The 14517-nt window shown below is 40.8% G+C and overlaps 1 protein-coding gene across 1 annotated transcript; it reads left to right on the plus strand.

Moving 5' to 3' along the window:
• Nucleotides 1–1664: 1664 nt before the first annotated feature.
• RP1L1 (RP1 like 1) lies at nt 1665–11385 on the plus strand (the record flags this gene model as incomplete). The annotated part of the gene is made up of 4 exons (XM_083378505.1): nt 1665–2300; nt 5209–5374; nt 6289–11306; nt 11356–11385. The coding sequence occupies 4 exons, from the start codon at nt 1665–1667 to the stop codon at nt 11383–11385; spliced, it is 5850 nt and encodes a 1949-aa protein (XP_083234631.1).
• Between the last annotated feature and the right edge of the window lie 3132 nt (nt 11386–14517).

The following is a 14517-nucleotide window of genomic DNA, read 5'->3' on the forward strand; positions in this document are numbered from 1 at the left end:
AACCTTCCATCACTTTCTCTGTAACTACCAGTGTACTGTATGTTGCTAGAATGGAAATAAGACAAAAGCTGGTATAGGGATAATTTTGTTTGACTTTCTTCAGTGCCATTGAGCTATATAGGTTATAGCTAAAGTGTTAAAATATGATCTTTTTAATTATAGAAAGTATCGTTTTAGTTTTAGTTTTATAGTACTTTGGTCTTATAGGTTATAATTTTGATGCTAAAATACTATATTCGTGCACATTACTCTGTTCCTAGAATGTATTATTCCCTTCTGCTTGAGATGTGCTTTGTATTTGTTTATTTTGTGCTGGTCATTGACCAAATAAAGATTACTGTATATATATAACATGGGCCATCTACACTCATGGAAAGGCAGGATCAGATGATATTGTCCTTCGCCTGCCTCTAGCCTGCTGGGAAGGTGACCTCCTCCTGAGTTTTCTTACTCCACAATAGAAAGTTTTTTCCCCCCTTCAGCTCCCCTGCTGTACTTCATTCCACCTTGCACAAATGCCTCTGTTCTGGTTCACTGTTGTGGGATTTGGGACAAGCTTCCTCAATCCTTGCTCTCTGTTCTTTCAACAGTCATTTCATGCTGAGTTGCTTGCCATGAAAGTCTGGACCTTTAGTTGTGGAGTTGTCCGAGTGTTAGTTTGTTGTTCTGTTTTTATAACAACAACAGTAGAGCAAGGAATTGCTGGCAAATCTTTTGTTTTTATTTGTCTTGAACAGCTTTAGCACAGGAAAGGTGAAGAGCTACTCTTTTCTTCTTTCTTTGTTCATTTTCTTTTCTTTCTTTTTTTCTTTGACAAGAATTGTGCCAGTTTTTTTCTTTTAGTCTAAGTGAGAAGGAGAATCTCCCAAACAGAGGCAGTGTTAACCATAGTCTGCCATTACTGTGACCAAAGTTAAGGAAGGTAGCAAAATTTAGAAAGGAATTTCTTGATTTCATTTCCAGGCAGTTTATGCACAAGAGTCAAGCAGCTGAAGGTTGTACTGCAGAAAGGTTCTGAGTCAGCTTTAACAAGTTTTGATCTAAGCCAACAGCAGATCTATAATGTGTGAAACCAAAATAATCTCTCCCCAGGAGATATGGTATACAGCTATGTTCTCCTGAAGTGTGCCATGGAAAGTGGGACATCTGTTATGCAAATTGAAGCAACCCATTTGCTTTAGTGGGGCACAAGATTATGTATATGAGTTAAATGTGTGTGTGTGTGTTTGTGTGTGTGTGTGTGTGTGTGCGCGCGCCTCTTGCATACATGCATGTAGCTAGAGACAATTTTTAAAGCCTCAGACATTAGATTTGGATTCTGCAAACAGGAAACTCTAAGGAAGGTAAATCTGGCATAAATGGAGGCAAAGCTGGTACCTGAGTGTGTCCAAGTAATTGTGGAAAAATGCACTCTTAAGATTGTGGAACAATGATCAGGTAGGCATTGCACAAAGTGTTTCATTAAATCTGCTACCTAATTCTACTAATAAAGCAGTGGTAGGATGCGATATAAAATATATGGACTAACCAGATGAATTTCCAGCTAGGTTATTTGTTTGCTAGACTTCTGGTTATTGGACTATATATGTGGTGTTTCATGTGTTGGTAGTTATAATTATACTCCTTTTTTCTTGCATTGCAGTTACCTCTAAACCTTCCGTAGGATGAGCCTACCACCTCTTGATTGTCAGTTCACCAGTTCTTATAGCAATGAGCAGCCACTTCCTCCAACAGTTCGTACAAATGCTGTCACCCAAGTGCCTCCAGCCAAGAAAATAACATTCTACAAAAGTGGGGACCCACAGTTTGCAGGAATCAAGATGGCCATCAATCAACGCAGTTTCAAAAGTTTCAATGCTCTCATGGATGATCTCTCCCACAGGATCCCCCTGCCTTTTGGGGTGCGGGCCATCACAACCCCACGAGGGATACACTTCATCAGCACACTGGATCAGCTGGAGGATGGAGGACGTTATCTTTGTTCAGATAAGAAATATGTCACACCTCTTAACGCTGGTGTTGCCAACCGGAAGTTGGGTCCCCAAAAGGTTAGACAGCCAGCCAGTGTTCTCAAGAGAGTAGCTCAAGATGTCAAACAAGAAGATTACTCAATGGCTTTCACCCAACAGAGTCCAAGGATACCCAAGAAAATCACTCTGATCAAAAATGGAGATATTACAACACAGTTGCCAATTATTTTGAACCGTCGAAATGCACAAAGCTTCAAAGTTCTCTTGGGTGAAATTTCAGAAATTATGCAGTTCACTGTGAGGAAGCTCTACACAATAGATGGGAAAAGGGTGAGTCTTGAGTCCTGATGCTGGCACAGCACTAAATGAAAATGCAAAAGCAAAATTGGACTGTTTATTTAATAAGTTTAATCTGAATTTATAAATTTGTGTGTGATCACAATGCATGACAATTATATTTACACAAGAACCAGCTTTTCTAAAGATAGTCCTCGATCTAAAGACAAGTATCAGTATGCTTATTTTAGAAAGTTCTGGTTAATAGAGCCTTGGCGGAGCAGTGGGCTAATGCCTCCTTAAGTAACACCAGCTGCCTGCAATTAGTGCAGGTTCGCATCCCACCAGGCTCAAGGTTAACTCAGCCTTCCATCCTTCCGAGGTAGGTAAAATGAGGACCCAGATTGTTGGAGGCAATTAAGCTGACTTTGTAATAATGCCACTTGGGGGGGGGGTTGAAAGCCCTAATAAGCAGGCATATACATAGAATGAAGGCTACTGCTAAGCTTGTAAGCCGCCCTGAGTCTTCGGAGAAGGGCGGGATATAAATGGAATTAAAATAAAATAAAAATAAAAAATAATAGGTATACATAACTGCAAATGTTTTAAAAACATAAATAAAACAAGGAGGTAAAACAGCCCATCAAAATAACTGAGGACCAAGCTGTCAACTATAAGTCAAAAAAGGGAAACTGGAGAGAAGAGAAAATTAAATGTGTGGCTTGCTGAAATCTTCATAAGGAAAAGAGAAAACAGCATGCCAGCATTTATTAGCATAGCACCCCTGACGACAAAGTTTTGGTTAGCAATCCAGAAAGGAAGCACAAACCAGGCAACACAGCTGGATGAATCATTAAACATCTACAGATAGTCCTCAACTTATGACTGTTATGAACCTTCCCATTATAGTTGCATGTTGTGATGGTCATCGAATGAGATAGCCTTGTTTAATGGCCCCAAATCTTGCTCTCCTTGAAATGATCGTTAAATGGAGTATAGGGTGCCTCAGAGGTGAGGAAGGACCTTGGAGGCCTAATGCAGGCACAGGCCCACCTACCCCAGGCCTCCCGAGGTCTCACCATCCCCAAGATATCCCATGCTCCACTTTCTGCCCCTTGGGATCCCAACAGACCTTGGGCCTACTTCCCCCCCACAGGTCCCTGCAGGCCTTGGGCCTCCCCCCACATCATCCTGTCACCCTTTTGAAGATCTCTGGAGATCCAGATTTCACATTGTGAAAGGAGGGCAGGCCATGCTGTCCCTCAGCATTCCTGGGCCATATCACAGATGTAGCTACCACTTTAGCAGGGCCACAAGGAATTATGATCACTTGGAAAATGGTGGCTGCTTCCAGGTTTGTGCCACATGGCTGCAAAAAGTTACTGCAAAAAGCTCCAAATTGGTTTACTATGCTTCCCTAACCCAAACTCTGGAGCTCCAGAGATCTTAGGAGGAGAGTGTGGGGCCTAGTGAGGTGAGAAGCAGGCCCAAATCTGTCGGGATCTAACGGGGGAATGGGGGAGAGATAGGCACAGGTGCGCTGTAGCATCCCTATGATTAGTTATAAAGGGAAAGGCTGTGGGGATGCTGCAGCAGCCATAACTTTGGAACTGGGCTTTTGGATGGTCAACCTTAAGTTTGAACAGTGACTAAGCCACCAGTTGTAAGTTGAGGACTACCTGTAGTGAGTGTGCTATACCTCTACACTCTCTTCTATACATTAATGCGTTACCTTTTTGTCAGTACTTCTGATCCATTCACCCCATATTCACAGTGACCCAATGAGGAGGCAAAGGAGAGCCATCAGACTTATGCTAATATGTAAGACATGAGTCTTCATAGAGACAACTAATGTACTTGCCAATCCTGCAAATGCTTTTTCTGCAATCAGTTGTGTTTGCTTGCTTGATCTGATTTATTATATAAATAAAACCCAAAAGAGTCATTTCTGCCTATTATCTTGCTTTGGCTGGTAATCTTAGTGTCTGCTATTCAATCCTCTGCCCAGAGGCTGATGGGGATTTTCATGACTTTTGCTCTATGTTTTCTTAGAATGTTTAATCTTTAAAGATGATGTAGACTGGACCACTCTTCAAATAGGAGAGTGTAGGCAACATGCAGCTTTAGAGCATCATATGCCTCTTGTTTTCTTTGTGCTCCTCAGTTTCCTGTGAACTGTGCCACCAAATAGTGTGGTTTTCTGCTCTTTTGAGACAGGGAAACCCCATCAAACTGTTAAGGAATTTGTTGTTCAGAGGTCTCCTTGTGCTACCAAAGAGTTGTACAGACAAGGAAGGGTACTGAGAGCAGCAAGAGTCACACAGTAAACACAAGAGTACACTGAGTTGTAAAAGCAAAAGGTAGTTTACTTTTGAGGTGGTGTAAAAACAAAAATGTACAGTCAAAAACAAACAGTCCAGGTCATACACAATAGCAACAGTCCAAGGAGTAATCCAAAATACAAAGTCTTCTTACCGGTCCAGAGGTCAATACACAGTTCAGGTTTATCACAGTAACAGAGCAAAAACAGTAATAGTAGAGAGCAGTGAATTCAGAGAGAGAAAGAAGCTATGTTACTAGCTCCCTCTTATGGCCATGAGAACACTTACACACCCATTGGCCAATTAACATCTTAAAGACATAACATCATGGTTAATATATTTTCAACCCAACATTGTAGGCTAACACCATATGCCTAACACAAACAAAACAAAATCTTCATTCCACCCATATGTGTGATGCAACTCTGACCACTATGCATCATTACCACCCTTGCTACAGTCTTCAGTTTGACAGAAACGTAGACTGGAAGACATGGACATAAACATGCTGTAACAACAATGATGTGACCATTCCAGATTTGGACTGAGGTGTAAGTCCACCTCAGTCAACAGTGGCACCTGCAATGTATTAGTCGCTGCTTTCTCCCCATTGACTACTATTGTGTTTGCCTCCTCTCCAGATTGACAGTATGCAAGGTCTGCTGCTTTGCCCAAATGTGCTCATCTGTGTTGGCCAAGAACCCTTCAAACCAATCATAATGCAAAATCCAAAGAAGCCCTCTTCGGAGAAATTACCTGGTCTAGCTTCTCACTCCAACAGTAACACCTTAGGCAAAAAGAATGAAAGTAAGAACATGTGACTGGTGCACTTTATTTCTAGATTTTGGGGAGGGAGTGGAAAGGAATGAAGCCTTCTTGAAAGTATCAGTTAGCTAATAAGATGAACACGGGAAAATGACCTTCTATAGTAGGTTAGAGCAAGAGTTCCTGCTCTCCTGCAATCTAACTTCAGCCTTCTAATTTTTTCCCCTTTCTTTTTATTTAATTAATTCAGCTGTTTGAATCAAAAGCTGTTACCCCTCCATCCATTAAAACCAGCATTTTTTTTAAAAAAAAGACTAGAAATAGGCATCCATAATGTTTATTGTGAACAGCTTAATTTCCTGAGTTTGGGGTAAGAGTATACAACAACAGGAGAAAGTACTAATAAATTGCTTTAGACTATTATCTTCTCATCTGGTCACCTGAAATCCAAACCTGAGTGATGATGGAGCCAGGCTTGAGTAGTTCCCTGGTTTTAGCTTCTCCCTAGTAATAACAACTTCATTTGGTGATTAGAATACTGGTATTTTAAAAAGCTCTGGACGATTTGGAATAGAACTTAGCACACTTCATTTGCAATTACCTATTTTGGGAAAGGGGATGGATGCATCCTGCAATATATTTTCCTTGCCTCTTGGCATAACTTGAAACCTTCAGAGACATCACACACACACACACACACACACACACACACACACACACACACACACACAAAACCCCAAGGTGCAGTATTTAGTCCCCTTGAAAACAGATTTGTGACAGATATGCTTACAATTGTGGAGATTCTAAAAACTGAATCAGATTCTTTGTGTGATTAAAGCAACTGCTACAATTTATTATTATCTGTTCAAGATATTAGGTATGCATTTTTTTCTCATTTTTGTCCTTTGTTTTCTCATTACCTTCCCCCTCCCCCCCCCCACTGCTGCAAACTGCAGTGAATTTTGGACTGAAAGCCAAAAAAAGTGTAATTCACCCAAGATCGTGTTTGAGCAATCGGTCCATGAGGTTTTCGCTATCATCTGAAAAATCTTACATGAATTGTCCAGCAACATCACCAGAAAATGGAATCTCCTCTTCAAACAATTGTCCTAAAGAAGATGGTTTGGTCCCTTCGTTAGTCAATGATGACATAGAAAAGAAAGTGTATATCAATAAAGATGGCAGCCTATCAGTTGAAATGAAAGTCTGCTTTCATCTGCTCTCTAATGAGACTCTTCAATGGTCTACACATATCAAGAAGTCCAGCTTGATGAATGAGACACTCTGTGAAGAATCAGATGTCATGGTAGATAATCAAAGTGAGCCAAGAGAGAAAATTAACCAAGATACTAGTTTTGAAATGGAAGACTCTTTATATCCTTGTGATGCTGACTCTTACAATTCAAATCTTGATGAATCTGAAAATGAGGTGACTTATTGCCATTGTTGCAGTAAGTCACACAGCAGCTATGATATTTGGAAGAACCCTGTGCATGCTTCTCAAAAAGAAGAGCCAGGAGCAACAAATACTTGGTACACACACTCTTCTTGCTCAAGCACTTCATCCCACCAGAGAATTGTCCATAAAAACAGAGCCTCCATTGACAGTATCCACACTTCATCAAATGAAAGAAAACATTCTGAACACATCATACAGGAGACTTCAGATTTCTCAGAGATTTCAGGGGATAAAATAGAGGATGGTAGAATTAAAAAATGCTGCTGTCAAGATAACTATATCCAAACAAACACAAGCCAAAAAGAGGTGCCAGACAAAATGGATGGTGTAGCTAGCTTGACCAGTTCAGAAAGTGAACATGGTTCCATAGTGAGGAGAGAAAGAGATGAAAATAAAAGAAGTAGAGTTAGGAGTAACAAAACAAACTGTCAATATTCTATAGAAAGCCAGATAAAAGTGTTAGAGGAAACAAGTAGTGTGATAAGGACAATTTCATCCTGTAGCGTTAAGGAAAGAGAAGACACTATCGATTGTTCTTCAAATAGTGCCTGTAGCAAATCCAGTAAATGTAGTACATTTGGAACAAAAGACAAGGTAGAAAAGATTTCGTATAATGATCACATACCATCACATAATAAAATATCATCTTTTTCAAGTGATGATTGCCCCCATAAAATTGCCACAGAAGTAGAGATTGAAAAAGAAGATGAGGATAATGAAATAAATTCAGTTTCAGAAAAGACAATGTCCAATAGTCTTATCAAGAATAAAATCAATAAATGTAGCAAAAAGTCCAAGAACAGAGTTCCTCAGTCCAAAATTTGTAATGAAGAGGATAAGAGGAGTGATAGCAGTGAAATAGATATATATAATGTTGCTTTATCTGCCTCCAGAATCTTCAACAGAAGCAAATGCAACCAAAATGACTTTAAAGGAGATTCCAAAGTATCTATTGGATCAAGTAGAGGATCCACTAACAAGAGAAAGCAAACCAAAGGACCTTTACATGTAGAGGATGGAAGATCAAGCAGCAGGACAACTTATTCTTCAGAAAAATCAAATGAAGTAGGAAAAAGAGACAAAGAGGATCAAATGTCTCATAATTCTTCTCATTCAAATGTGTCATCTTTAAGTGAAGCAGCTACCAACAGTGAGGAAAATTCCAGCAGGATATCTAAATGCTATAGTATGTCTTCCAGAAGTAGTCATAAAAGGACCCAGAGAGAAGATACTGAGGTATCATCCCCTGTTTCCAATATTTTAGAATCTGATGGGAAAAATGGGGCTGATACTGCCAAAATTAGTACTCAGGAAAACATTTCCAGGCAAGGAAGTAGCTCAAAATCTATGTGCTCCAAATGTGGCCACATAGCAGAAACCAGAAACAGTTATCTTCTGTGTACTAGTTCAAAGAACTTGTTACATTCTGATGCCAAGAGCACGTGTTCAGAGATGCAAGCCTCAGAGAATAATGACGTCAGCTCGCAATCAAGCATAGCACAATCTTCCAAACCAAGACAAAAGAAGAGAAGCAGTGCTAGCCTGAAATATTGTAACCAAGTTTCAGAAAAAGCATCTACAACCCAGTTCAATTTCCACTCCCCTGTCCCCCCAAGAGGGAGACCCAGCAGCAAGAGCAGTCGGTCTCTGCTGATGAACATCAACAGTACCCCTGCGAGCAATGAATTGGGGCCAACTGCAAATGAACTGCAGAAAGAAATGGGTGGTTCACAGTTGACTGAAATGGACACAGCCAATGAGGCAGAGGAAAAGGAAGACTCTGGGCATGAGAAAAAGCAAATAGAGGAAGAGACAATAGTCCAAACAGAAGCTGCTTCAGGAACTTATGACCAAATCATCCCATCTTCACTTCCCAATGCCTCTCCAGAAGAAGTTGTGCATGAGTGGCTGAGAAAGATTCCTTCAGAATCTCTGCTGGTGAAATGTGATATGGAGAAAGATGAGGAGACAATTGAATTACATGCTGAAGTTCCAAGCTGTTCAAACAAACAGGATTCATTGCAAGAGGAGTGTAGTGAGAAAGAAGACACATTGCAAGAGGAGTGTAGTGAGAAGGAAGACACCGAAGGTAGTGAACAGCTAGCAGGAAAGGAGCATCCCCAGGAGGAGAAGGCTTCTGAAATTATATCAGAAGAAGCTGAAACTAACCAGGGAGAGTGCCAGTATTCTGACATCCACAGCCAAAAGAACCACAAAAAAGACTTGCCCAACACTGTTCAAATCTCTGCGCAGATTATGAAAGCACTGCTGGCTTCCAAACATGAAACAAAATTGGATCGTTCCTATAGTTTGCCTGAAGTGTCTCCTACGTTAGGAAAAAACCTCAGCAACTCAGCCAATATTTTGATACAATGCCTTGCTACCCTACAGCTCCTTGATGAAGAATTGGATCCATCCAATAAACAAAATGAATGCCTGAATTGGTTCAGATACAAAGAACTCTTAAACATTTTCCAGGCTGTATGGTTTGGAAACATATTTGAAAATGGGGATGCGAATTTGGGGCTGCCAGGAAAAGGCCAAACAAAAACATCCTTGAGTTTCAAGGCCCCTAATTCGAAAGATGGTGACTTTGCAACAATGACCTCTTCAGGGATTGATCTAAGTAGTGGCGATGGAGGTTCAGGAGAAGAAAGTGGTGTTGGTGCCCATGATTGTGCCTTGTTAAAAGACAAAAGAGATAAAGCCAAATTCCCTGAAGAAGGAAAGCCGGAGTGGGAAGATGGTAATAAGGAAGAGCCAGAGGAACATTCTCAGCCACTTTGTTCAAAATTGGAAAATGAAAGTGAAGCAGAACTTGCTGGAGTTCAGGAGGTAATAGAAACAAAGGAAGACCAAGATCATGAGAACAATAATGAATTGGACAAAAATAGTATACATGTTGATCAGAATGTGAATGATGCAGAGAATGACTCTAATGCAGATAATATCCTGATGGAGGCTCACACAGACATTATGGCCAAAGAAGTAGAGAAAAAAAACAGTGAAGAGGCAGACAACAATGAGACAGAATGTGACTCAAGTGTAAATGAGGCTGTTGATGAAAAAGAGCCCAATATCAATTCAGAAAACCAGTCTGTGACTAAAGATGATACAGAATCTAGTAAAATATCTCATCAAACTTCAGTGAAAAATTCTCCAATGATCCAACAAAGATCCAGCAGCCAGGACCCAGTATGGGTGCTAAAACTTCTGAAGAAGATTGAGAAGGAATTCATGACACATTATGTCAGTGCCATGAATGAGTTCAAAGTGAAATGGAACCTGACAAACAGTGAAGAGCTGGATTTGATGATTGCAGAACTGAAAGAAGACGTGAGCAGAAGGATACAAAAGAGTGTAGAGGAAGAACTAAATAAAATCAAAAGCAGAACAGGCAAGAAGATTCCAAAACCTCCGGAAAATGAATTAAAACATGAATCTACTCCAGAACTAGAAAACCGGAGGCGCCGTTTGACAAGTATGTTATCACTCAATAATATCAGTGGCCAGAGCACAAGTTCAAATAAGCAATTGGAGTCAGGTGACTTATCTTATGAGATTGACAAAGATGACTTCTTTCATAGTACAATTCAAGAAGATGAAAGATATGATGAGCAGCTAAAAGATGAAGAGTATTGCCCCTGCGATGTGTGTATGAGGAAAAAAATGGTGGCCAAGACTGCACAACATACAGTGGTGATGGCTAAGCTTCCAAACCCAGTTTTGAAGGCTTTTGATCTACAAGAAATCCTGATGATGAAGAACACTGGTGTTGCTCGTAGGAAGACAGAATATGACATTAGTGAAGCAGAGCGGGAAGAAGAAGCCCAGCAAGAAGCAAAGGAAACTGTGGAAAGAGATGGGGAGGAAGAAGCAAAATGTGAGGAGGAGCAGGAGGAGGAACAGGAAAAGGGGCAGGAAGAGGAGCAGGAGGAGCAAGAGCAGGAAGATGAGCAGGAAGAGGGGCAGGAAGAACAGGAGGAGCAACAGGAAGAGGGGCAGGAAGAGGGGCAGGAGGACCAGGAGGAGGAGCAGGAAGAGGAGCAGGAGGGGCAGAAGCAAGATCAGGAGGAAGAGGGGCAAGACGAGGGGCAGGAGGAGGAACAGAAAGAGGAGGAAGAGCAGGAGGAGCAGGAAGAGGAAGAGGGGCAGGAAGAGGGACAGGAGGAAGGACAGGTGGAGCAGGAAGAGAAGCAAGAGGAGGGTCAGGAGGTGAAACAGAAAGAGGAGCAGGAGGAGGAAGAGCAGGAGCAGGGAGAGTGGCAGGAAGAACAGGAGCAAGAGGAGCAAGAGCAGGAGCAGGAACAGGAAGAGGGGCAGGAAGAGGGACAGGAGGAAGGACAGGTGGAGCAGGAAGAGAAGCAAGAGGAGGGTCAGGAGGTGAAACAGAAAGAGGAGCAGGAGGAGGGGCAGGAGGAGGAAGAGCAGGAGCAGGAAGAGCGGCAGGAAGAACAGGAGCAAGAGGAGGAAGGGCAGGAGCAGGAAGAGGGGCAGCAGGAGGAGCAGGAGTCTGTGAAAGAAGAAGGGGAAGAGAACAAAGAGAAAGAAAAACCCAACATAGAAGAGGAAGAAGAGGAAGAGGGGTCTATGAAAGAGGATGAAAAAGAGGAAGCAGAAAAACAAGAAGATGAAGAAAAAAGTGAGAAGGAATCTGTGAAAGAAAAAGAAGAAGAGGAGGAAGAGAAAGAAACAGAAGAGAACATAATATCAGGGGAATCTAAGGAAGGAGAAGAGGATGGAGAACAGGAAAAGGAAGTGAAAGAAGAACCAGGTGGAGGACAGGGAGAAAAGGATGTAATATATGAAGAAAATAATCAGGAAATGGAAGCCAGAAGTGAAGGAGACAAAGAACTGAATGAAGAGCAGATGAATGAAGAACAAAAAGAAACCCCAAAAGATGATCAAGAAGCTGAAGGTGAACCTGGTGTGACAGATAACAGTGCAGTAGAAATGGATGAAAATGAAAGCCAAGGAGATGAGCCTGCAGAAATTGTTGGTGAATCTCAGGCTGTCACCGAGGAAGAGATTTCTGATAGTGGTGAACAGAAATTTGAGGACAATGCCAGTTTGGAGGGCATGAGTGAGGCATGTTCAGAAACAGCAGAAGTTGAAGAAGAGGTTGAAAACAAGGAAGCAGAAGAAGAAGATAGCAATGACTCTGTACAGAACCCAGACGATGACAGAGGAGCAGAAGGGAACGGGGCCACTGAAGCGCCAGAGAGAGGATCTGAAGGGACTTTTTCGCAGCCGTCTCAGGAAGGATCTGAATTTGGAAGTGATGAAGAAGATGAGTCTAAGAAAAAGGAGAATATAAGCAATAAGGATGGTGATTGTGGAAGTGATGGGGAAACTAAATTGGCTACAGAGAGTAAGCCTGCAAAGATGTATCCTGACAGTAATGAAGAGGAGGAAGAAGACCAATCATCTCAGGGAAGCTTTGTGATGGGAGAAGATCCCCCAAATGAAGACAATGAGGACAGTCATCAAATCTCTAAAAAAAAGAAGCAGAAATCAAACGTTATCGATCAAGATGATCTGGACTTTTAAAATGAATTGACTCGAGCCTGTCTGACATACTTGGATTTTCTTTCAACTATTAAATCAGACTTTAAGGGAAAACATCACTTGATATATTCCAGTATGACTTCTGTGAAAACAAAATGTGTTCCTTCTCATTTGTCTGAGGCCTGTAGAATAGACATTCCCTATAGCAAAATTTTTGTGTTATATATCACTGCTATTTCTTGAGCAAACGTTCACACTTCTAGTCACGGGCGTGATAATAAACAGTGCAGGTTTTCTCTTAAGTCTATTCCCTGAAATCTAATGCCTTCTAATTCATATTTCAAGATTAATATCAATGTACAATGGATGATGTATCCCAAGTTATTGTTTAAATGTTAAGAAAAAAGATAGCTGAACAGGGGAAAAGTAACCTCCCATAATCCTTTATGAATAGACTTTCTAGGTAAAGATAATGGGAGCCTGTAATAGAAAGTGCCATTTTTTCCCTAATAAGTATAAATGTATTTTCCCTTAATGAATTTACCAGTATGTATCTGTTGGGTAAGGGACGCGGTGGCTCAGTGGGTTATGACACTGAGCTTGTCGATCAGAAGGTTGGCAGTTTAGCGGGTCGAATCCCGAGTGCCGCGTAACAGAGTGAGCGCCTGTTACTCGTCCCAGCTTCTGCCAACCTAGCAGTTCGAAAGCACGTAAAAATGCAAGTAGAAAAATAGGGACCACTATGGTGGGAAGGTAACAGCGTTCCATGCGCCTTTGGTGTCTAGTCATGCCGGCCACATGACCACGGAGACGTCCTCGGACAAGCGCTGGCTCTTCGGCTTTGAAACGGAGATGAGCACCGGCCCCTAGAGTCGGAAACGACTAGCACGCATGTGCGGGGGAACATTTACCTTTACCTTATATAATAATAATAATAATAATAATAATAATAATAATAATAATAATAATAATAATAATAATAATAATAATAATAATAATAATAATAATATAAGTTGGAAGGGACCTTGGAGGTCATCTAGTCCAACCCCCTGCTCAGGCAGGAAACCCTATACCATTTCAGGCAAATCTGTTGGGTATGCTGAATGGTGAATGGCAGCTTTGATAAACCTAAACTTAATCTGAAATAAATGATCAGGTAGGGGATGATGAAAAAGATCTCTCTTGAACTCCTAATTCCACTGTTACTCAAAACGGATGGTGCTAATTGAGGTGGACAGATACTTCAGTTTGGTACTGTGATAGGTTGCCAGCCTTATAAAATCTGAAGGTAATAGCAGCCATCTGTGAAAAATAAGATTAAGTAAGACTACAATTCTAAACACTCTTTAGGGAGCAATCTCATTAGGTTCAATAGGGTTAATGAGTCTTCAGAATAACAGTGCTCGGTATTTTATATATTAATTTGGTAGCTTTCTTCACAGTTACTTTTTAAAATAAAAATGCAAAGACAAAGGGGTTTTTGAGAGTTTTTTTTCTGGGGTGTGTGTTAAATAATGTGATTCATAGACATATTTTGTAAGATTCTTGACAATACAGTTTAAGAAATCTGTTGAGAAAAATGAATTATCCAGTGACAAAAATGGTAGGGATCCTGGGATAATGCCTTGCAAGGAAACAAAGAAAAAGTTGATCTTGCTTAGCTCAGGTGAAAAAGAGGAAATCTGATGACAATGAATGGGAGAGAACTGGACTCAGTGATTTCCTATGTGGTCTACTTATTACTAAAGGGTTAAACCTATGAAACTCCAATCACGTAAGATTATGCATCTAAAAAGTTATAAGCCTGCAACATAACTTTACTTCTAATGGTATGCTGGTCAATTCCTGTCAAGATGAGGACCCAGATTGTTGGGGGCAATTAAGCTGACTTTGTAATAATGCCGCTTGGGGTGTGTGTGAAAGCCCTAATAAGCAGGCATATACATAGAATGAAGGCTACTGCTAAGCTTGTAAGCCGCCCTGAGTCTTCGGAGAAGGGCGGGATATAAATGTAATAAAAATAAATAAATAAAAATAAAATAAATAAGATATCTACATTAGAAATGGAACAATCTGAGTGATGATAATAAAAGGGGTTTTCCAGAACAAGAAATCTAGGCTAGTTCACAGATTATTCACAAGTCTCCTATTTCTCCTTCCAAACCTTTTTCTATATTCCTGTTAATAGGATTGTTTCTGAACACAGATATAAGTCCTT

This window comes from Vipera ursinii (genome assembly GCF_947247035.1).
Source record: "Vipera ursinii genome assembly, chromosome: 1".
Taxonomy (NCBI): domain Eukaryota; kingdom Metazoa; phylum Chordata; class Lepidosauria; order Squamata; family Viperidae; genus Vipera; species Vipera ursinii.